This window comes from Oncorhynchus mykiss, chromosome 12 (genome assembly GCF_013265735.2).
Source record: "Oncorhynchus mykiss isolate Arlee chromosome 12, USDA_OmykA_1.1, whole genome shotgun sequence".
Lineage (NCBI taxonomy): Eukaryota > Metazoa > Chordata > Actinopteri > Salmoniformes > Salmonidae > Oncorhynchus > Oncorhynchus mykiss.
In genome coordinates this window covers 92,150,005-92,175,002 of record NC_048576.1, presented here as the reverse complement: position 1 = coordinate 92,175,002, position 24,998 = coordinate 92,150,005, and the positions used below count along the sequence as shown (strand labels likewise).

At 43.8% G+C, this 24,998-nt stretch overlaps 1 protein-coding gene across 4 annotated transcripts in view; it reads right to left on the bottom strand.

Annotated features, from left to right (window-relative positions):
• Positions 1-1,652: 1,652 nt before the first annotated feature.
• Positions 1,653-24,998, bottom strand: part of LOC110516187 (ubiquitin carboxyl-terminal hydrolase 36) — a 34,603-nt gene continuing 11,257 nt past the window's right edge. The window contains exons 4-20 of one of the 4 annotated variants that reach the window (XM_036939183.1): positions 24,218-24,328; positions 20,051-20,153; positions 19,833-19,900; positions 19,565-19,635; positions 19,144-19,226; positions 18,921-19,032; positions 18,548-18,688; positions 18,238-18,338; positions 17,041-17,224; positions 15,924-16,298; positions 15,397-15,618; positions 9,642-9,769; positions 8,610-9,311; positions 7,370-7,563; positions 6,290-6,481; positions 5,983-6,098; positions 1,653-5,629 (exon numbers count right to left, since the gene is read on the bottom strand). In XM_036939183.1, coding sequence (XP_036795078.1) covers positions 5,498-5,629; positions 5,983-6,098; positions 6,290-6,481; positions 7,370-7,563; positions 8,610-9,311; positions 9,642-9,769; positions 15,397-15,618; positions 15,924-16,298; positions 17,041-17,224; positions 18,238-18,338; positions 18,548-18,688; positions 18,921-19,032; positions 19,144-19,226; positions 19,565-19,635; positions 19,833-19,900; positions 20,051-20,153; positions 24,218-24,328 — 3,035 coding nt within the window. In that variant the 3' untranslated portion in view covers positions 1,653-5,497. Of the gene's footprint in view, positions 5,630-5,982; positions 6,099-6,289; positions 6,482-7,369; positions 7,564-8,609; positions 9,312-9,641; positions 9,770-15,396; positions 15,619-15,923; positions 16,299-17,040; positions 17,225-18,237; positions 18,339-18,547; positions 18,689-18,920; positions 19,033-19,143; positions 19,227-19,564; positions 19,636-19,832; positions 19,901-20,050; positions 20,154-20,876; positions 20,949-24,217; positions 24,329-24,998 lie in introns of those variants that run through there. The other 3 variants (XM_036939184.1, XM_036939185.1, XM_036939186.1) reach the window with 3 other exon arrangements.

The following is a 24,998-nucleotide window of genomic DNA, read 5'->3' as shown; positions in this document are numbered from 1 at the left end:
GATCCCATGTTAATATTCAGACTTTTATGACACTGTAAAATGACAGTCCATTGGGAAGTATTCAGACCACTTCACTTTTTCCACATTTTGTTGTTACAGCCTTATTCTAAAATTGATTAAATGTTTTCCCCCCCTAATCTACACACAATACCCCACAATGACAAAGCAACAACAAGAATTTAAACATTTTTGACTTATAAATAGGGGAGGAAAAAAAAGGAAATATCACATTTCAGTAAGTATTCAGACCCTTTACTCTGTACATATGCAGCGATTACAGCCTCGATTCTTCTTGGGTATGACGCTACAAGCTTGGCACACCTGTATTGTATTTTCTCGCATTCTTCTCTGCATATCCTCTCAAGCTGGGTCAGACTAGATGGGGAGCATTGCTGCACAGCTATTTCAGCTCTTTCCAGAGATGTTCAATCAGGTTCAAATCCGGGCTCTGGTGGGCCACTCAAGGACATTGAGACTTGTCCTGAAGCCACTCCTGCATTGTCTTGGCTGTGTGCTTATGGTTGTTGTCCTGTTGGAAGATGAACCTTTGCCCCAGTCTGAGGTCCTGAGTGCTCTAGAGGTTTTCATCAATGATCTCTCTGTACTCCGTTCATATTTCCCTCAATCCTGACTAGTCTCCCAGTTCCTGTCGCTGAAAAACATCCCCACAGCATGATGCTGCCACCACCATGCTTCACTGTATTAGCCAGGTGATAAGCGGTGCCTGGTTTCCTCCAGATGTGACACTTGGCATTCAGGCCAAAGAGTTCATAATTGGTTTCACCAGAGCAGAGATTCTGGTTTCTCATGGTCAGAGTCCTTTAGGGGCCTTTTGGCTAACGCCAAGCGAACTGTCATTTTCCTTTTACTGAGAAGTGGCTTCCGTCTGGCTACTCTACCACAACAGCCTGATTGATGGAGTGCTGCAGAGATTGGTGTCCTTCTGGAAGGATCTTCCAACTCCACAGAGGAACTCTGTCAGTGACCATCGGCTTCTTCGCCACCTCCCTGACCAAGGCCCTTCTCCCCCGATAGGTAGTCTTGGTGGTTCTAAACTTCTTTCATTTAAGAAGGCCACTGTGTTTGAGACCTTCAATGCTGCAGAAATGTTTCGGTACCCTTTCCCAGATCTATGCCTCCACACAATCCTGTCTCGGAGCTCTATGGACAATTCCTTTGACCTCATGGCTTTGTTTTTGCTCTGACATGCACTGTCAACTGTAGGACCTTATATAGACAGGTGTGCCTTTCCAAATCCTGTCCAATTAATTGAATTTACGACAGGTGGACTCCAATCAAGTTGTAGAAACATCAAGGATGATCAATGGAAACAGGATGCACCAGAGTTTAATTTGAAGTCTCATAGCAAAGGGTCTTACCTTATGAAAACAAGTATTGTTTTAAAAAAACATTTTTTTTATCAAAAATGTCTAAACATGTGTGTAGATTGAAGGAAATTAATATAATCAATTTTAGAATAAGGCTGTAACGTAACAAAATGTGGAAAAAGTGAAGGGGTCTGAATACTTTCCACATGCGCTGTAGGAGCCATATAACAACTAAAATGCAGTCTGATATTCCATCCAGGCTGTTGATGGTTAGTAGAATATATCCAGATGTTCTACTAACAAAGAAGCAAGACCAGACCGCTATTCACAAAGTCACAACTTTATTGCACCTGTATAGCTAATTACATGATCCATTTTGGTAAGAGTCACTTTTCATTATGAAATGTCTCTCCTTGGTCTGAAAAGGCGGTGCAAAATATAGAACCATCAATGCAAACATGACGCAGATCAGTCACACCAGTATAATGGATCAGTCACACCAGTATAATGTCCTGGTGTCAGTTTCCTTGACATTCGAACATGTCCTAAAGCTCATTTCACAGTCAACATTAAACACATTCAATGGAACTGGTGATGACACCGCTCTCGTACTGTATGACACTACAGTAACAAGGTGTCATCGTATGAAACACGAACATCCATCTGCAAGAAATTATTTAAAGTCTCACAATCCCCCACCAATCCAAATACAGATTTCATCTGTATTTTTTTTATAACACATTAAAGATTTGTGAAAAGTTTCTTTAAATTATTTAACATTATCAATTAACTCTACTGTTTAAGCCGACATCTCTAGAATGAAAGTCAAATGGGTGGCTAGAACTACACTAGCCTCGTACGAATCATCCTGATCTCACAAGCTTGCATTCTGTTTCCGTGTAGCCGATCAGATCCGGATGGTTTGTAAAGGCTGAGTCTACGCAGGGATGACGGGGAAAGCATGGGAAACACCAGGCGGACTGTACAATCTTCTACACTGGCCAAACGCTTTTGTTTAATGACTATCATTTATAATCTATTTATCAAAATCAGTGCCCAGATAACGTGGAAGATCCCATGTTTTCACCCCCCTCCCCCCAAATATACTGGTAGAAAACAGGATAAAAATGGTGGGGGTGTGTAATAAAATGTGGACTTGGCTAGAAGGTTGGTTGAACATGAGGGTTGTAAGGTTGGGGGATGGCTGGGTACATCAGGTTCCCGATTACCAGTTAGTTGGACTGTCTGTGGGTGATTTGCATAGAGAGCGTAAAGATTGGGACAATGATCATGTACTAATAGCATATACATCAACTTCAAACTAACAGTGCCTGGGGCAACGTACGTACTCTAGCCTGGCCCCAGATGTCTGTGCTGTATTTCCAACATTTACAATGGCCATAGGTGTTGGCCAAACCACACAAACAGATCTGGGACCAGCCTAAATGCAACTCTTTATCTGGGATAGAACACACAAAGAAAGAACTGTTTGAGGCCCAAAATTCATTCAGAAAACACATGATGCACAACAAAGCTGAAGTTCACTGGTGATGGAGCATTACTAAACAATGGTCACCAACACAGAGACCAAGGGACCTGGTGATGGAGCATTACTAAACAATGGTCACCAACACAGAGACCAGGGACCTGGTGATGGAGCATTACTAAACGATGGTCACCAACAGAGACCAGGGACCTGGTGATGGAGCATTACTAAACGATGGTCACCAACAGAGACCAGGGACCTGGTGATGGAGCATTACTAAATGATGGTCACCAACACAACGTTTAGTTAGAGACCAGGGACCAAGGACTTGACATTTTGGGATTGACACGCAGAAGAGATGAGCAATAAGCTCCACTACTGTAGACCTACTGTAGATGTCTAGGGTTGAAAAAAGTTCCCAATTCAACCCACCCACCCCAGAATCACTCATACCCTCTTTTGCAAAACAGAATGGGACTATTTACCAGAAAGGAGAGCAAATGGATTAGAAAGCAGATGAAACAATGATATGCCTAATCCATTAAAAGGTGGATTATGTGGTGTTACAAACAGGCAAAGCCTTGATGTTATCGTTACAGTCCCCGACTTGACCTGGGGGTAGAGACATCCGCCTATGAACTTTGCAATTAGCTGATGTTGGGGCAATTCATATTCCAGCATCACTTGGTGTTAATCGACCATGACATTTTCTATTCTGACACATCTACCAAATTACATCATCTTCAGAACCGTCAAATTCACCCAGGAAAGGAAACAAAAACAAATCTGTTAGGGACGCAGTACTGAATATTCTGATGTAGGAAACTTCAAATACCACCATCACGCATACAATAATCAATTAGATTAAAGATGGAGGCCTGTTGTCTGCGTGGAACAGGCGTGTGACTGTTTCCCCTCCAAATTCATAACAATTCATAAAATAACAGTAGAATCAGAATATGTAAATGTGTCAGCAGCAGCCACAGTGGGTCAGTTTTATCAAGTCATGTAGAACATACCAAGAAGGCATTGTGGCAAAGAAATCACACAGAATAAGAAACCATAAAACCATAAAAGTATCAATCATTCCCAAACTAAAAGAGAGGATGGGAATAAAGCATATCAGTTATGATGGCTTCACCATCTGTGGTCCTGTTCATGTTTGGGATCTTTTAAAGGTGACTTGGTGATTGTGCTGATGGTGATCAGCGCGAGATGGTCACCACATGTCTTCACATACAGAATAGGCCATATGAGTCAGGAGAACAGTGTTCACCTCTATTGGCCAACTGTCCTGCAGATCGCCCAGTCAGCAGTCAGCACAGCGGTTGTAACCAGTGGTGTAGTAGAGGATAAACGCACAGAAATGTCATTTACGCATGTTTTTGTATTTTGCCCAAGAGTTTACCCACCATTTGTGGGAAAATGCATTGAACGTATAGGGAGTGTTGCTTTACTCAGCAAGAACGGCGATCAACGTTTACCAACCAACCAACCAATTTTTTTTATTTTTTACACTAAATCTCTGGTTGCAACATTTTAGAATGTTCAGAGAAATAGATTGTGTAGAACACAATGATTTTCTATAGGAAATCATTTCAGCTCTATACATTACATTACTATAATTCAAAGTTCTGCACGTTTCGCCCACCTGAACACAACCCAAGTGTCTCCCTCATAGGTTTCAATACATTTAGCTGATGGGTAAGGGTTATCTAGCATACATTATACAAAATCTCTCACCTCAGCCTTTCACACAGATAAATGCTATATGGTGCATGCCACATCCTTTGATACCGGCTAGAAAACCCCAGAACCGTCTCCTAGAGTAGCCCAACCATGTAAATATGAGAATTCCTGACATGACTTGTTCTGAATTCCTAACATAACATCGTGTCATGTTATTACCACAGATGGAAGCTCATCACAGTACGGTAAATCCATCATATTCATGAGCAGCTTGAGCACCATTGACTGAACAATATTTTCATATCCATCTGAGACAACGGTGTAGAAGCAATGGTCAACTCATTGTTGCTGAACCCTGGTTGACAGTGGTAACATCACAGCCCATGTTGGTCAGCTCACCAGACTCGGTCATCATAGGAAGACTTGCGGTAAGTTCTATAGTGAAGAGACCAGCACAGATCAAAGATGTGTTGTTCTGTTAACTGGCCATGGTCTCTCGTATTGCAATCAGGGTATGAACCACCAAGCAATTAAAAAAATAGTCACGTTGTTACAGTGGTGTCACGTGTCGTCACTCCAGTTCGGTTGTACTGTATGTGGCCAAACATCCATTCTGGAAGGCTCTCAGTGACTGTATCCAAACATCCATTCTGGTTGGCTCTCAGTGACTATATCCAAACATCCATTCTGGTTGGCTCTCAGTGACTGTATCCAAACATCCATTCTGGTTGGCTCTCAGTGACTGTATCCAAACATCCATTCTGGTTGGCTCTCAGTGACTGTATCCAAACATCCATTCTGGTTGGCTCTCAGTGACTGTATCCAAACATCCATTCTGGTTGGCTCTCAGTGACTGTATCCAAACATCCATTCTGGTTGGCTCTCAGTGACTGTATCCAAACATCCATTCTGTTTGGCTCTCAGTGACGGTATCCAAACATCCATTCTGGTCGGCTCTCAGTGACTGTATCCAAACATCCATTCTGGTTGGCTCTCAGTGACGGTATCCAAAGCCGGTCTTCTTGGCGCCGGGTGTGACCGACCACATACTCCGCCGGTCTTGGATCTTCTGGAAGATATTGCCGCTCCTCCTCTTCTCTCGCTTGTACTTTTTCATTTTCTTCACCTGTTCATACACACATAAGAAATGTTCAGACCAGAGGTAACAGAGGTAAAGCGTGCCGGAACCAGTTAGCGGTGCAGGCAAGGTTCTAGGAATAGTTCAGCCAGAAGGAGCCCTTCACACATGCTTTAGATGCAGAGCTAACTGGTGCATTCAGTTTCCACAAGGGACTAGAGGAAGGCCAGGAGATTCAGGATGTTGCTAAATATCCGGGATAAAAATTTAAAACAGAATCCTAGGTAAGTCAAAAACAAGATACAACTAAAGTATCCCTTTAACATAATGTCTTCTGTTGAAACAATCACTATGTGAAAACAGCTTTCCACGGGCTTGTGTGTCTGTGGGTGCCCTCTCACCTTTCCACTGTCAAAGTCCTCATCCCACTCGTCAATCACCATGTCGGTTCTGGCATCACGGGTGTCGTCAATGGCATCCCTACTGATGGCAGATGCCTCTCCCTCCCAGCTGAGGACTGGACACACCCACCCCCCTCAGTCATTACAGCGCTACGCACAACAGCGGTATGAGCCGCTACTGCCATTAGTCTCCCAGAGAGACTTAGTTAGCTACATAAATAACTTAGCTACAACTTTTTATTACAATTTCTTGACTCCACTGGAGGTAAAGTACAACCTTGAGAATGTCTTATGTTCTAGATCTCACCTTGGGTTCCATAGGCTTTGTCCAAAGAGTTCTTCAGGAGCTCCTCAACCACTCCACCACTCCTCTTGCCATCCCAGACCATGGGGGCTGGGTGGGGGACATCCCCAGGACCACCCTCTACTGCTTCTGCAGCGGGGGCCTTGGAGCGCTTGTAGCCATCCTTAACCTGGCTGTCCCACACGATCACTCCAGCTATGGTGGGGGGAAGGAGTAGAGTGAGGTGAAACATTCACAACCAGGGACAACGAAATCCAGAAATAAAGTAGCTAGTAAAGATAATGGACCTGTAGTTTTATATAATATAATCTTTGAGAACTAACAAGCACCAAAATAAAAAGTGACAGTCAGGAAGAAATTAAAATTCCCAAAACAATTAATTTAGCAGCATTGTGTATTATGTTTGAGCAAAAGAACAGCAGTAACCATGACAAAATGCATGAAACTTCTTTAAAACAAAAACAATTTCTCAGCTCTATGGAAAAATATGTAGAATTGCAGGAAACCGGCGTAATGTTTTTTCCCAGCTACAAAGCCAGGAGGGCGGGGCCGACCGCGCTCATTGACACGCCACCTGCCACGCCCACCACCTGCCACGCCCACCACCTGCCACGCCCACCACCTGCCACGCCCACCACGCCCACCACCTGCCACGCCCACCACGCCCACCACCTGCCACGCCCACCACCTGCCACACCCACCACGCCCACCACCTGCCACGCCCACCACCTGCCACGCCCACCACCTGCCACGCCCACCACCTGCCACGCCCACCACCTGCCCCTTTTTTAATCCAGAAAAACATTTGCAGATGCAACAAAAAGAGCCAAAATAAAAAAAAATTGAGCCCTGGGAAATGTAAAACTGTTAACATAATTTACATAATGCAAAACAAGGATAGAGCCTAATCAAGAGATATTGCCCACAGCCTAATCAAGAGATATTGCCGACAGGAGTTCAAGTCCTGAAACCATATTCGAGTATGAGTTTAAAAAAAGTTTAGCCAAATAGGTTACGGTAAAAAAGGGTAAGACTGGACTGTTGGCTTCAGTCAGTGCAGCAGTGTGTGGTGTGTGGGTCTACCGGTGCTCTCCACGGTGCCCTTCTTGGGAAGGGCCTCCGCTGCTTCAGTGTCGCTCCTCTGGTCGCCGGAGCAACAACGTCTGCTTTCCTCCCACTGTTTCACCTCTTCTTTTAGCCTGCGCTTCTTTAACTTCTTTGGGGCGGTAGAATCCCCAGCGCCGTTTTCAACAACCGTGTCCTTCGTCCCAGAACTGCTGCACAAAAAAATATAGATTTATATTTTTAACGTGTCAATGTGCAAAGAAACTAAACATTTGGTTGTATTTTCTCCTATATCTCCCCATGTAAGATTCCATATTAGTCGGGGTAGGTTTGACCCAGTGATACATGCTTTATGTTGCTTCCAATACATTTAGCTAATATCTTGGCATCACAGCCTTAAGTTAAATATATACAGTACCAGTCAAAAGTTTGGACACCTACTCACTCCATGGATTCTCTTTATTTCTACATCGTAAAATAGTGAATACATTAAAACTATGAAATAACAAACATGGAATCATGTAGTAACCCCTCCCCCCAAAAAGTGTTCAATCTTTTTTGGGCAGGGATTTGACATTGCATACTCTTGGCATTCTCTCAACCAGCTTTATGAGGTAGTCCCCTGGAATGTATTTCAATTAACAGGGGTGCCTGGTTAAAAGTTACATTTGTGGAATATCTTTCATCGATGACCGCCACAGGAATGGAAGACCCAGAGTTACCTCTGCTGCAGAGGATAAGTTCATTAGTCACCAGCCTCAGAAATTGCAGCCCAAATAAATGCTTCAGAGTTCAAGTAAGAGACACATCTCAACATCATCTGTTCAGAGGAGACCGTGAATCAGGTCTTCATGGTCGAATTGCTGCAAAGAAACCACTACTAAAGGACACCAATAATAAGAAGAGACTTACTTAGGCCAAGAAACACAGCAATGGATGGCTAATTTGTAGAACCACAAATATATTTAGATTTGTTAAAAAAAAAAAAACATTGGGTTACTATATGATTCCATATGTGTTATTTCATAGTTTTGATGTCTTCACTATTATTCTACAATGTAAAGAAAAACCCTTGAATGAGTAGGTGTGTCCAAACTTTTGACTGGTACTGTATGTTTTATTTACTTTGATGCGGTGGACCTTTTAACTGACATGTTTACTGCTGTAGGTCTAAAGCTACATGACCAAACAGACAAATAATAGTACTCTAATGCATCTACGTTTTCTAGCTAGAATATCACCATAACATTTCAGTGACCTTTCTGAAACAGAACGTGTTAATGTTGCTTCCTCCGGTCCCTCCTCCAATCTCCTTTTCTTCTTCCTCCTCCTCCTCTTCATCATCGTCACAGTGTCCATACTCTGCTCTCCTTGATTCGCATCACACTGGAGAACCACTGGAACCAACTGGAGCTTACTCTTAGGCTGGGGATGGGGCTGCTTTGGTTGTTCCAGCGCTCTTTGGTCAGGGGGACTGAGTCTCCATGATCCCCCCTGACACCAGTCCTCCTCTTGGGCCGGCGGTGAAGCCTCCAGATGAGACTGAACCCTTTCCCTGTGGTTCTCGGCTGCATCTCCATCCTCTTCCTCCCTCTTCCTCTTCTTTCTCCTTTTCCTCCTCTTCCTCTCACTGGCCGGTTCGATCAGTTCAGGCTCAGCGGGGATGTCTGGGATGACGTAGGCCAGTGCTGGCTCTCGCTCTCCGCCTTCCATCTCAGAGTGACGCCGTTTCTTATTTTTCTTCTTTAAGGGGGTGGCGGAACTGCTTGGGCCAGGCTCTGACAGACTGGGGGTCTCGGTAGGTTTAGGGATCTTTGGAAGGTGGGGCTGAAGCCCATTGGTTTTTGGAGAGAGGGTGGAGTTTGATTTCTGGGGACTCTGACGCTTAGATGGGATGCCTGAGTGGACATGGTGGGCTGCAGGTGGAGATTGCAGTTTGGGTGAATGGAATGGACCAACCCTGAGAGGGGAACGAGAAGAAAATGTTCAATAACAAAATAGGAGAAATTCAAACCATCTAGAAAAATATTGAACACAACGTATAGTCTTATGTGTTACTTCAAAAGTTCACCAATGGGACAGTAAACCAGTGAGAACTGGGTGATGTTCAGTAGAGCATACCGTAACAAACTGCTTTGAAAGGGAAACAGAATGCAGTGTTTCTAAATTGGACAAATTCAGATAGTACCACCCTGTTTTACTCGGGTTCAAATAGTTCTCCTGTTTTGTGCCTAACTGGACACAATGCTGTGAACGGTCTGTTGAGGGGGGGGCGTGGTGCGGTTCGTACCTGTGACTGTGAGTGGGTGAGGTGAAGGTGAGGTTAAGTTGAGCAGGATGCGTGCGGTCACTGGACGGATGACGTGGCAGGTGGGGGTGTTGAGCCTCAGTGCTGCTCGGACTCCGGCTGCGACTGGCCTGCAGTTATCGACAAAAATAAAAACTTGGTGGTCTAAAAGAAAATTGCCATGAACGTGACAAAAAAGGAGGGATGATCAAATAAGGAGGAAGGAATCATTGTAAAGACGGATGGAAGAACAAATGAACAAGGGAGAGAGAGAAAAACAGGAGAGGATGGTATGGCAGAGAAGAGTTAGAAATGGTTAGAAGAAAATAATTGGAACTGAAACAACAAGACAAACATTGTAAAAAGAGGCGACTACTAATACAGGGCCGTCTAACCCTTCCTGGAGAGACACGGTCCTGTACGCTCTCACTCCAGGTTTTCAATTCAACCCCAGTTGTTAATAACCTGACTCAGCTTATCAACAAGCTGATTATTAGAATCAGGTGTGCTAGATTAGGGTTGAGTGAAAACCTACAGGACAGTATCTCTCCAAGAACAAGGTTGGAGAGACCTGTACTGGAGTATGTGGTTGGTTAGACAAGAGAATAAGAACACAGACGGTGTACTGGTCTTGCATAGGGCTGGGCGGTATACCATATTCACACCGGTATTGATGCACGGAGCAGTTTGAGTTTTTACTTTACCTTCTATAACCATGTCTGGTTTGTTAAAAATGTGGTACTCAACTCCAGCACGTAAACTGTCCGTTTTTATAGTTTACTCCTTTTGCTACTTGAGCTTAATACTAAAAATGGTGCCGGAAGAGATGGCTGCCATTTTACGGGCTCCAAAACAATTTGCGTTATTTTTTTTACTTATTTTGTACATAATGTTTCTGCCACCAGAATGGCCCGAAAAGAGCTTCTGGATAACAGAACAGTGATTAGTCACCTCGTACTGGACAAAGCTTTCTTTCTTTAACTAGGCGGACGCGAAGGATTTACTTCAGACAACAAGGCCCAAATCCATGTCATTCGCATCAAGAAGAGACAGAGATATAGGGGTCATAGGTCGGGGTGCCTTGAATCCGACGAGTGGGTAACCCGCCTCTACCATCAGTCCTATTTTCCAACGTGCACTCATTGTATAATAAACGGGATTAATTCCGATCAAGACTATCCTACCAACGGGAGATTAAACTGTAATATCTTATGTTTCACTGAGTTGTGGATGAACAACGAAATGGTAACAAATCAAATTGTATTAGTCAAATGCGCCGAATACAACCTTACATAGAGCTGGCTGGGTGTTCCGTGCATCGGCAAGATAGAACAGCTACCTCCGTTAAGACAAGTGGTGGACGTCTGTGTCTATTTGGCAATAACAGCTGGTGCATTGAATCTAATATTAATGAAGACTCAATGTTTTGCTCGACTGAGGTGGAGTATCTCATGATAAACTGTAGACCACACTATCTACCAAGAGAGTTCACCTATATTTTTCATTGCTGTCTATTTACCACCACAAACAGATGCTGGCACTAAGACCGCACTCAACAAACTGTATAAGGCCATAAGCAAACAGGAAAATCCTCATTCAGAGGCGGTACTCCTAGTGGCCGGGGACTTAAATGTAGGGAATGTAGGGAAACTTAAATCCGATTTACCACATTTTCTACCCGCATGTTATATGTGCAACCAGAGAAAAGCTATAGACTACAGACCACCTCTACTCCACACACAGAGACACATACAAAGCTCTCCCTCACCCTCCATTTGGCAAATCTGACCAAAACTCTATCCTCCCGATTCCTGCTTACAAGCAAAAACTAAAGCAGGAAGTACCTGTGACTCGCTCAATACGGAAGTTGTCAGATGACGCAGAAGCTTAGCTCAACAGGACTTTTTTGCTAGCAGACTGGAATATGTTCCGGGATTCTTTCCATGGCATTGGAAAACACCTCATCAGTCCCCTGCATCATCAATAAGTGCATCGATGATGTCATCCCCACAGTGACCGTACATAAATACCCCAACCAGAAGCCATGGATTACAGGCAACACCGCACTGAGCTAAAGGGTAGAGCTGCTGCTTTCAAGAAGCTGGACTCTAACCCGGAATCTTATAAGAAATACTGCTATGCCCTCCGACGAACCATCAAACAGGCAACAAAAGCATCAATACCAGACTAAGATTGACTCCAACTACACCGGCTCCGAGACTCATCAGATGTGGCAGGGCTTGCAAATTATTACGGACTGCAAAGGGAAGCACAGCCACGAGCTGGCCAGTGACAAGCCTACCAAACAAGCTAAATTACTTCTACGAACACCTCGAGACAAGCAACACTGACGCATGCATGAGAGCACCGGCTGTTCCGGACGACTATATGATCACGCTCGCCGCAGTCGATGTGAGTAAGACCTTTAAGCAGGTCAACATTCACAAGGCCAGACGGATTACCAGGACGTGTACTCCGAGTATGTGCTAACCAACAGGCAAGTAGCTTCACTGACATGTTCAACCTGTCCATGACCGAGTCTGCAATACCTGCATGTTTCAAGCAGACCACCATAGTCCCTGTGCCCAAGAACACCAAGGTAACTTGCCTAAATGACAACTGATCCATAGCACTCACATCTGTAGCCATGAAGTGATTTGAAAGGCTGGTAACGGCTCACATCAACACCATTATCCCAGAAATCCTAGACCCACTACAATTTGCATACCGCCCCAACAGAGCCAGAGATAACGCAATCTATTGCATTCCACACTGCCCTTTCGCACCTGGACAAAAGGAACACCTACGTGAGGATGCTATCCATTGACTACAACACCATAGTGCCCTAAAACCTACTAAGCTAAGGACCCTGGGAATAGTCACTTTACCTCTACCTACATATTACCTTTATTACCTCAACTAACCCCCCCCCCAAATTGACATTATATGTTACCCCCTGTATATAGCCTCGTTAGTCATTTTATTGTTGCTCTTTAATTATTTGTTTTTTCTATTATTTTATTTTTTTCATGTTTATTGATTACTTCAGTTTATTTAGTAGATATTTAAAAAAAATCTTAACTGCATTGTTGGTTAAGGGCTTGTAAGTAAACATTTCCCTGTACTATTCAGCACATGTGACAAAATATGATTTACATATACATATTTACATACATGAAGCTAGCTAGCTAACATATTCATGCTTTGCCTATTCCTCTCTGATAAGCATGTTTGTGCAATGGTATCTTATCTAGGCATTCACCAGTAAGAAAAAATGTAATGTAACATCTAATTAGGGTCACCTGGAAACACTGACCAACACTGGTTCCTACCCTGTAAATAATTCCTCCCTGGTTTATTCATTCATTGTCGTGTCAAAACAACGTATTCACGGTGCTGCCCACTATATTCCAACTACTTTAATTCCAACAGTTCAACAATTAACTAGGTCTATATTATTTGCCCATATCATGCTGCGTGGCACAGTGTGGAGTTGGATTGAATGGTATAAATGGAGAAATTGAGATGACTTCTAATTTGTGTTGCTACCCTAGGGTCATGAACTACTCAAAGCATATTTAGATCTATTATTTAAAAACGATTATTCATAAAATACTGTAAAATGTATGATATTTTCTTCATATCGCCCAGCCCTCGTCTGACAGTAGACTAGTTGGTTGGTTTGATAGGAGAATAGGAACACCGTGTACTAGCTTTACAGTAGACTAGTTGGTTGGTTTGATAGGAGAATAGGAACGCCGTGTACTAGCTTTACAGTAGACTAGTTGGTTGGTTTGATAGGAGAATAGGAACACCGTGTACTAGCTTTACAGTAGACTAGTTGGTTGGTTTGATAGGAGAATAGGAACACCGTGTACTAGCTTTACAGTAGACTAGTTGGTTGGTTTGATAGGAGAATAGGAACACCGTGTACTAGCTTTACAGTAGACTAGTTGGTTGGTTTGATAGGAGAATAGGAACACCGTGTACTAGCTTTACAGTAGACTAGTTGGTTGGTTTGATAGGAGAATAGGAACACCGTGTACTAGCTTTACAGTAGACTAGTTGGTTGGTTTGATAGGAGAATAGGAACACCGTGTACTAGCTTTACAGTAGACTAGTTGGTTGGTTTGATAGGAGAATAGGAACACCGTGTACTAGCTTTACAGTAGACTAGTTGGTTGGTTTGATAGGAGAATAGGAACACCGTGTACTAGCTTTACAGTAGACTAGTTGGTTGGTTTGATAGGAGAATAGGAACACCGTGTACTAGCTTTACAGTAGACTAGTTGGTTGGTTTGATAGGAGAATAGGAACACCGTGTACTAGCTTTACAGTAGACTAGTTGGTTGGTTTGATAGGAGAATAGGAACACCGTGTACTAGCTTTACAGTAGACTAGTTGGTTGGTTTGATAGGAGAATAGGAACACCGTGTACTAGCTTTACAGTAGACTAGTTGGTTGGTTTGATAGGAGAATAGGAACACCGTGTACTAGCTTTACAGTAGATTAGTTGGTTGGTTTGATAGGAGAATAGGAACACCGTGTACTAGCTTTACAGTGCTTCCAAGGCAAAGCCCAGGGAAAGTAGCTGTATTGCTGATAAGACTATAAATAGGGCCATGTGTTTTGGTTGACCATGTCACATGACCTGGATGTTGACCTTTATTTTAAGCATTTTCCAGAACTTAGAATTAGACCAAAAATGTAGACAATTGTCTGAGGATGGTGCTGGACCATCTGACATAAAAAGAAACGGATACAGTTTGATGAAACAGCGTAAAAATAAAAATAAAACATTTTTAAAGTTGAACTACGTGACATGATTAACCAAAAGACAGGGCCCTAACTATAAAGACTACTAAACTATGATTTGGCCTATTATCCAGTGTCGCGCCATCTGTGTGAGCCAGTGCTTACTTGCACCGGAGCTTTAAAAACAGACGCAACATACTGTTACACCTGCGACAAAGACCCACCATCAATCGGAGACTGGCAAATTTATCCACAAGACGTTTACAAATCAGAGACAGTGTCTTCGTTTTAAAATCGGACACAAACCTCTCTCGCAGTAGTCAGTACTGGCTTGCCCCGACAGCGCTGTAGTGGCTAACATGCTGACCAGACTGGACGTGTCTCACGTGTGAGCGTTGCATATATGTACACATGCATTCAATCATTGCACCCACACTGCTCGCGAGCGTCTGTGTAGCCAGGCGCTAAAATAGAAATTGGTTCTAATTGTGACGCTCAACGCGCTTCAAGTCCTGCCTCTACCATCTCCTCACTGGTTTTTAGGAGCATATACCCACATGGGTGACTGAAAGATTAACTGAGGTCCACACTCCAGTTGGTTGTGGTAATGCAGCTTAAAGTTGGTTACCAACCGCAATATAAAGTCCAAAGAAGAAAAAGAAGCCTGAAGGAAGGAAAGATGACTAGAAATTAATTTGGTCTACCGTTTTATCAGTGGATTATTGTTGGAGTAGAGGACCTTGTGCATTTCAGGTAAAATAACAACCCAATATTTATATCCCAGGACAAATTAGCTAGCAACAGCAAGATAGATAAATTGTCATAAATGTTTAATGCTTTTCGAACAGTCCCCAAATTAATATAATTGGTTTAGAGTTTGTTTAGCTATTTCAACCAGTGTCCTGACCGCATCAGGTGTCGGTGTATAAAATCAACTTGCGCGCGTGCAGTCTGGTCAGCAAGTAAGCGGCTACTGAGCCATTCACGGTGCCTCTAGTCTCACCTTCTTGGCCGACAGGGCCAATTTCTTGGCGGGTGGGGGAGACGTGGTGCCGGTGGGTGAAGATGTGATGTTGTTGAGGGCCAGGGGTTTTAGCTTGACTGTCTTCTGCTCCTCCGTGCCCACGCGTTCCACACTCTTGGCAGGGGAGGCCATGCCGTTCGAGACATTCCTAGGGGGGGTGGACGTCCCACCAACCGGCGCACTTTTGGTACCCATGGAATCCTGGACGACAATAGCAAGCATTTGGTTCTGATGAATAACGTGACCAGAAACCAATGACACACAGACAAACTGACCATCTTATGGTAAATCCAGTATAACGTTAACATGACTGGGCTAAAGAATAAATGGGATATATTACATTCTGAGTGAGGGAAGCGCATGTAAATAAGACAACGTGTATGTTTGAGATATGCACATTTTCCTCCTGTATGTGACCGCAATTATATAAGGGTACATTTGTGCAGTTATAGTAGACAGACTGCCCATCCAATAAAATTCATAATATATTAGAACTAGTGCTGTACCTTTGAGTCGGAGGTGTCTGCCGAGGAGGAGTCTGACAGGGACTTGAGTGAGGTAGATGCGGCCAGGCCCCTGGCCCCTTGGTTCCCGTGCCTCCGGTCTCCGCCGTCCGACCTGCCGGCCACACCGTTGGAGGGGGCGGGGGTGCTGCTGCGCGCCTGGGGCTGCTGAGGAGGACAGGGCTTCTTCAGCTTCTTGAAGGGCTCCTCGATCAGCATGGGTCCACTGGGTATCCTGGTGGGTGCGTGGGAGGAGGACGACGTCCCGTTGGACATCTTGTTGGGCTGCTGGGAGATGTTGGCGCCGTTCCTAGACACAGGTATGCCCAGGCCGCCCTCTACGGACTGAATCTTACGCAGCTGGAAAGGGTCCAGTTTCTGCAGTGAAAGAGACATGTTTCAGCGACCAAGCCTTGAGACAACACCCCATACAAGACATCCAGGAGGCGATACAAAGTCCCCAGGTTCAGAACAAAAAGGTAGAGCCAGCTTCATCTCATCAGCCATCAAATCACATTGTATTTGTCACCTACACCAAACAAAACAGGCCAACCTTAGTGAAATGCTTATTTACCATGCTTACATCAAGCTACTGAACAGTGGTATAATGTATATTACATCTTATCAGCCATCAGGCTACTGAACAGTGGTATAATGTATATTATTAACTGGGTGGTACGAGCCCTGAATGCTGATTGGCTGACAGCTGTGGTATATCGGACAGTATACCACAGGTATAACAAAACTTGTATTTTTTTCCTGCTCTAATTACATTGGTAACCAGTTTATAATAGCAATAAGGCACCACGGGTTTGTGGTATATGGTGAATATACCACGGCTAAGGGCTGTGTCCCGGCACTCCATGATGCGTCGTGCATCAGAACAGCCCTTAGCCGTGGTATATTAGCCATATACCACACGCCCCCAAGCCTTAACACTTAATTATAGTGTAAGGCCAGCTTCATCTCATCCGCCATCAGGCTACTGAACAGTGGTATATTACCTTGTGTAAGGACAGTATAGTTAATGTGTCCTTATTTGAACCGTTCTGTATTGTATTGATTTCCATGCAAATGGACAATAAAAGTATCACATCGAAGGCAGCAAGTCTATTCATACCGTATTGCTTTCAAACATTCTGATGACGGACCGTTCTGCCAGCCTGTCCCATACCTTGGTGACCTGCGGAGAGGACAGGGGTCTGTTGAGGTTGGTCTTCCTGAACTGCTCTGACGTCGCTACGTTCTTCCCCATTCCCTGCTTGGTGATCTGGCCATCCACGTTCTTCTTGGTCTCTGGGATCCTAATGGGCAAAGAGCAGATATGGTCAATGTGTATGGTTCCTAGCTACTACTGCAATCAGTCGCTAGTAACCATCAGACCAGCAATAGATACTTGATCTAGCTTGTCGTGTAGAACGGAACCAACGGAATAGTTCTAACAGTTGGTAGATCATGGCGCTTGCAACACCAGGGTTGTTGGTTCGATTCCCACGGGGGACCAGCTACTGTAAGTTGCTCTAGATAAGAGCATCTGCTAAATGACTCAAATGTCATGTAAAACATAACAGAGTAAACTCTTAAGATAAACACTTCCAGGGCTCACTAGAAAAAAGGTCTCAATGTAAAAGGCATTTGAACTTGTCAGACAACTGTATTGGACCCGGGTCTGATAACTATATAAGGTCTCAATGTAAAAGGTATTTGAACTTGTCAGACATCTGTATTGGACCCGGGTCTGGTAACTATATAAGGTCTCAATGTAAAAGGCATTTGAACTGGTCAGACATCTGTATTGGACCCGGGTCTGGTAACTATATAAGGTCTCAATGTAAAAGGTATTTGAACTTGTCAGACATCTGTATTGGACCCGGATCTGGTAACTATATAAGGTCTCAATGTAAAAGGCATTTGAACTTGTCAGACATCTGTATTGGACCCGGATCTGGTAACTATATAAGGTCTCAATGTAAAAGGTATTTGAACTTGTCAGACATCTGTATTGGACCCGGATCTGGTAACTATATAAGGTCTCAATGTAAAAGGCATTTGAACTTGTCAGACATCTGTATTGGACCCGGATCTGGTAACTATATAAGGTCTCAATGTAAAAGGCATTTGAACTTGTCAGACATCTGTATTGGACCCGGGTCTGGTAACTATATAAGGTCTCAATGTAAAAGGCATTTGAACTTGTCAGACATCTGTATTGGACCCGGATCTGGTAACTATATAAGGTCTCAATGTAAAAGGTATTTGAACTGGTCAGACATCTGTATTGGACCCGGGTCTGGTAACTATATTGTTAATGTCTTACCTCAGGTAGAATAGAACGTAGGCTTGCTGATTCAGGACTACTTTGATGTTACTGGAATGGACCATTGAGTCATTCATCTGGTACCATTGCCCGTTGCTGGCCTGTGAAGACAACAGAAATATGAATGGGCTTTTCTAAATAAAGTGAAGGGACATGCCACAGTAGAGACTAAACACAGATTAACAGGACAACAAACATACCGTTCTGATAGAACAGTGACAGTGAAAATCTAAACGTAAATTATCCTTCAGACTCCCAAACAAAATCCTTCTCAAATGTTCCGTCTCAGGCCGACCATCAATGTCCTTACCTTGACATAGCAGTAGTAGTGGCCAGCATGACAGCTGTACCCAGAATGCACCAGGACAGCATAGAGGCCATACATGACCGGGTCCCCTGTGCTCTGAGACATGTAGGGGCGGATGTTCAGGAACTCTGGGTAGCCAACGTCCTAACAAAAACACAGGCGAGATAAGCATCAGGGGCATGTTCAGTAGGGAGCAAATGTTATTTTATTTTTTTAAATGGGGAGGAACTTCCTGAATGTTTCAAAAAAATATATATAATAATTGCAAAGTGTTTTGCAATGGTGCCCTACGGACTACGACCCAGTTAGGGTGAGAACTGTTGCACTGAAACAGCATTTTTAAACAGAGTAATGACTATTTTTGCGAGAGGTTTACCTTGGTGATTTTTCCTCCACTGAAGTTGGCAAACCTCTTGAGAGACAGGGTCAGAACATTGGATGTTCGGTGGACTGTGAATCGCTTTGTTGCCGGAACTTTCTTCTTACACCTGATAAAGTGTAAGTGTTGTTTATAAAATGTCTATAACACTAATGTGGGCCTTGTGTACGTCTACAATATCAGTGTGTTAGAAGTTACATCATCATTACTCAGAACTTACTTGGCACACATGTAGGCGTTCTCTCCACTCAACACGTCGGGCTTGACAAAGAGCTCCAGGGCTCGGACGATATTTGCTGCTTGCTGAAAAGGACAGACGGAAGACCACTCAACACAGGCATGAAACCAAATAGGAATTCAGCTGATGACTTTGGGACAGCAAACACACATCAATTAACTCTTTATTCTGGCCGAGGGATAAATCAATAGGACCACCTATCTGACAAGAATTTATAAGTACCATTCTTCCTAGGTTTCTGCCTAGGGAGTTTTTCCTAGCCAATGTGCTTCTACATCTGCATTGCTTGCTCTTTGGGGTTTTAGGCTGGGTATCTGGATAAATGTGATTGATTGATTAGATCTGTGCTTGTGAGTATTCAAGGACAGGAGGAAGATACTTTTAAAGTAAGCAAGAGACTTACTCGAATCTCCACAGCAATGTCCAAGTAAGGGTCGTAAGTGTCTGACACACTTTTGCAAATGGAACACTTAACTGAAAGAGAAAAATATAGAATTAATCCACTAAGGCAATTTGTCAATATGCCTTAAAGTAGTTTATCGACATAGCAGGGTTGGGATCAATTCATTTTGAATTCCAGTCAGATCAGAAAGTACAAATTACAGTTCCAAGAGTTCCTGAATTGAAATGGAATTGACCAACTGTGCAATACAGTAGATTGAAAGCTGTACCTCGCGACCTGAGGTAACCGCCAAATATCTGGTGGACCAATGTGGTGGCCTGTGTCGTCCGGTCTAACCTACGACCCAGAGAGAGAAATACATTAAAAAAAGACAAAGAACCATCCAAAAATGACAGATTGAGGCTTTCTGAACACCCACATTCAATTCAATCCACATTTCATTGAGGTATAATTAATGTCCTTCACTCGATGACTTGACAAACTTACTTGGGGTAGCTGTTCAGACAGGCTTTCTGCATGGCATCGATGGTGTAGCGTAAGAATTCATGGGCGTCTTCCTGGCTACCGAACCGAAAGTGCCTGGCAATTTCTGCAAGAGCAAAAAAGAAACACCTTGTTAGATTAATACCAAAAGCCTCAACTCCCTCCCTTATGGCTTAATGGGAAACTATCTAGAGCACACAAACCCAGCATGCCCAACCCAACCTTCTTCCTGTGTTTTTGGCTCCGATGTTGGTTTGACGTTGTTTGTAACTAATGGGCTGTGCGGTGAAAATACATTACTGTCCTCAGTGGGGGAAATGACCTGTCCATTATCAGCAGGCCTACAGCATGAGACCACTCTGAGGCATTAAGCCATTCAAATGGGTATCATAATTTTAAATGGAGGGAGAAACAGAGACCTAAACACACTCCACAACCTGCTAGTCTCCTCTTAAAGGAAAGGTTCATCCATTTTAAATGGAGGGAGAAACAGAGACCTAAACACACTCCACAACCTGCTAGTCTCCTCTTAAAAGGGAAGGTTCATCCATTTTGAATGTTCTATTGTTTTCGTGCATCTCTGAGTGATGTTCTATCAATTCCCCTGGTCATTTCATGTGTATCTGCGTTATTGGAATGTAAGCAGGCAGAAATCCAGCCTGTATGATGTAGCACTGTGATGAAGTAGCTCTCACTACACTAGAAATTATTAGGAATAGGACTTCAAGATGATCAAACATGTCAGATTTCAATACTGGCCAATGTCGTAACTCAAGAGGATGTCTTCTCTGGAATGAGCCATTAATCATATTTTTTGTGATATTCCTACCTGGAGAAATGTGTCATTTCATGTAGGATCTAGCGCACGTCATAAGTCTTCCTCTTTAGTCCAGAGTGCATGGTGCCGGCGGATTTTGTATTCAACTGCAATAGATATCCAAAAGGACTTTCCATGTTGCTATCAACCTTCTTATAACGCCAAAATGAAACATTTGTTCAAAGAATTGTTCAGTGTTATTTAACACTGTATATTAAAGGAATGAGTGTTTTTTCCTTTAACAGGAGGGAGAACCAGTCTACAGTCTCCTCTTAACAGATAGAGGGGGAAGGAGACACCACAAACAAGAGTGAAAAGGAGGAAATGGTGGGTGTGAGGAGAGCAAGAGGCTGACTAGTGAGAGGGAGCAAAAGAGGCGAGGGAGAGAACGTCTGAAATCTTATAGCCAGGAGACAGAGGAAGCTAAAGGAAAATCAACCATCTCAGCAGAGCAGACTGTTGGTAAATTGTAAGCATTTCTGTGGGTTTGTGCTAATGCTGCTACCCTGCTACTCCTAGCCTGCAGTCACAAGGAGACAGAGAGGGCATCGTAGAGAGAGAGCACCGGATGGGGGGAGAGGGTATTGCAGCAATTGGGAAGGAAAAATTCAGGACGTAAGAAGACACGGACAGTACCAAGAGAAGAGAAAGGTGATCCCTGGGGACAACGCCTCTCTGACACAGGCCCATCGCAGGGCTGTTCAATGTCGCTCCAAGGGGGCCAAAACACTTCTAGTTTTCATCCTCTCCTAATATGGGAGGAATTCAGAAATGGTACACAAGGTAGGAACAAAACCCGGAAGTGTTTTTGCCTTCCAGGAGCGGAATAGCCCTTCACTAGAGGACTCTACTACTGAACACACCATAAGGTATCCACAGTAAGGTGCCGGAAGAACACACTCCAAGTCTCCGCAAACTTAAACCAATAAAGAAGATCAGTCATTTCCTGTGCCAAACTTAGATTATATTACTGACATTAGCAGTGATCCGAGTATTTGTGGCTTCAGATCAGGCTGAACTCACGATCCCTTCCCCCTCTATATAACAGTGTGGTGGTTGTACCATCCCTCCCCTCTCTATATAACAATGTGGTGGTTGTACCATCCCTCCCCTCTCTCTCTATATAACAGTGTGGTGGTTGTACCATCCCTCCCCCCTCTATATAACAGTGTGGTGGTTGTACCATCCCTCCCCTCTCTATATAACAATGTGGTGGTTGTACCATCCCTCCCCTCTCTCTCTATATAACAGTGTGGTGGTTGTACCATCCCTCCCCTCTATATAACAGTGTGGTGGTTGTACCATCCCTCCCCTCTCTCTCTATATAACAGTGTGGTGTTTGTACCATCCCTCCTCCCCTCTCTATATAACAGTGTGGTGTTTGTACCATCCCTCCTCCCCCCTCTATATAACAGTCACAGCCTCACTAAGGCACTGCAGTCACAGTGACACTTCCAACCAGCGTTATATCATCACCTTATGCATACTGCTACCGAGTCTCCAGGGTGTTCTCTGGCACAATGCACCATCTACGGGACGATTATATATTATAATCGATGTACGGGTAAATAACAAGTGAAAAACATGCAGTACATAATACTAAATCAGATTTCTTTGGTTCTCATTTCATTAGCTAGGTTTCCATCCAACTAGTGAGATTCTTACGCAACAATACAAATCTGCATATAAACAAAATGCTGCACTACATCACCAAAGATGTTTCCATCAAATGTACTTGTTGTGGATAAAAGGCTGTGCGTGGTGACGTAGTGCAACATTTCCACGGACAGTTAAAGGAGAAGTTTACATACACCTTAGCCAAATACATTTAAACTCAGTTTTTCACAATTCCTGACAGGGAATTTTTACTAGGATTAAATGTCTTAGGTCAGTTAGGATCACCACTTTATTTTAAGAATGTGAAATGTCAACAAAAAAAATAGTACAGAATGATATATTTCAGCCTTCAGTTCTTCCATCACATTCCCAGTTGGTCAGAAGTTTACATACAATCAATTAGTATTTGGTAGCATTGCCTTTAAATTGTTTAACTTGGGTCAAACGTTTTGGGTAGCCTTCCACAAGCTAGCCTTACCACAATAAGTTAAGAAGAATGGGCCAAAATTCAACTGACAGTAACTGAGTCAGGTTTGTTGGCCTCCTTGCTCACACATGCTTTTTCGGTTCTGCCCACAAATTTTCTATAGGATTGAGGTCAGGGCTTTGTGATGGTCACTCCAATACCTTGACTTTGTTGTCCTTAAGCCATTTTGCCACAACTTTGTAAGTATTATTGGGGTCATTGTCCATTTGAAAGACCCATTTGCGGTCAAGCTTTAACTTGACTGATGTCTTGAGATGTTGCTTTATTTTATCCACAATTTTCCTTCCTCATGATGCCATTTATTTTGTGAAGTGCACCAGTCCCTCCTGCAGCAAAGCACCCCCACAGCATGATGCTGCCACCCCCGTGTTTCACGGTTGGGATGGTGTTCAGCTTGCAAGCCTCCCCCTTTTTCCTCCAACGATGGTCATTATGGCCAAACAGTTCTATTCTTGTGTCATCAGACCAGAGGACATTTCTCCAAAAAGTACAATCTTTGTCCCCATGTGCAGTTGCAAACCGTAGTCTGGCTTTTTTAATGGCGGTTTTGGAGCAGTGGCTTCTTCCTACACATACTGAGTGAGCCCACTCTGGTCTTGGCACATGAGCACTAGACAACAGCTCAGTCATAGATACAGTGAGGGTATAGCCTACATGATGATTATTATGACTAGAGAGAGAGATCATTTTTATTTGTCTAATGGCAGTCAAGCATCGATCATGACCAGAAAAAGACCCTGGATATTTGTTGGAAAGGAGGATCAAGCTCAAGACCTTGTACTTTCACCACCCTGTGAAGTTCATCACTTATTTCATCTGTAGTAAACTACGGTTTCCTGAGTCGTAGTGGGAAGACTACACAACATGTCATCATGTGACTACAATATGATGTTATTATAGCAATATTGGCACATAAAAGCATTTCCATTACTCACATAATTCATCTTAGACATAAAACCATCCCCACCGTGTCTAGCGTATTTTGTTTAGTGACATTTGCTGTTTCCATCTGGCCCGTTGGGACATTTGTCCCCCCCCCCACGTACTTTAATCTCAAAAATGACAGATGGAAACCTGGTTAGTGTTTCTGAAACTAAACTGAAATCAAGAATATAACAGCCAATCAATATCATGTACCCTGCAGGATAACAAAAACTGCAATGCTGCTAGAAACAAGCTTCCACTACAACTCTGAAAAACCAACGCCAACTCAAGATGGAAACAGCTAAACAAGAAGCACACTACTTACTTTTTAGGTCTCGGATGAAGGAGACAGGCTTGATGGCATTTCCTGTGTTGGCAAAGGCTTGGATGATGTGGTTCTGCATTATACAAATCATACAGAAACCCGACTGGTGACCTGAAATGCACAGGAATAGAATAATGAGGTGAAGTCACCATCATTACCCCCACCAAACTGGCCAAGTCACCGTCATTACCCCCACCAGACTGGCCAAGTCACCGTCATTACCCCCACCAGACTGGCCAAGTCACCGTCATTACCCCCACCAGACTGGCCAAGTCACCGTCATTACCCCCACCAGACTGGCCAAGTCACCGTCATTACCCCCACCAGACTGGCCATGTCACCGTCATTACCCCCACCAGACTGGCCAAGTCCCGTCATTACCCCCACCAGACTGGCCAAGTCACCGTCATTACCCCAACCAGACTGGCCAAGTCACCGTCATTACCCCCACCAGACTGGCAAAGTCACCGTCATTACCCCAACAGACTGGCCAAGTCAAGTTACCGTCATTACCCCCACCAGACTGGCCAAGTCACCATCATTACCCCCACCAGACTGGCCAAGTCACCGTCATTACCCCCACCAGACTGGCCAAGTCACCGTCATTACCCCCACCAGACTGGCCAAGTCACCGTCATTACCCCCAACAGACTGGCCAAGTCACCGTCATTACCCCCAACAGACTGGCCAAGTCACCGTCATCACCCCAACAGACTGGCCAAGTCAAGTTACCGTCATTACATCAACAAACTGAGGAAGTCATTTGACTTCCAGCACAACA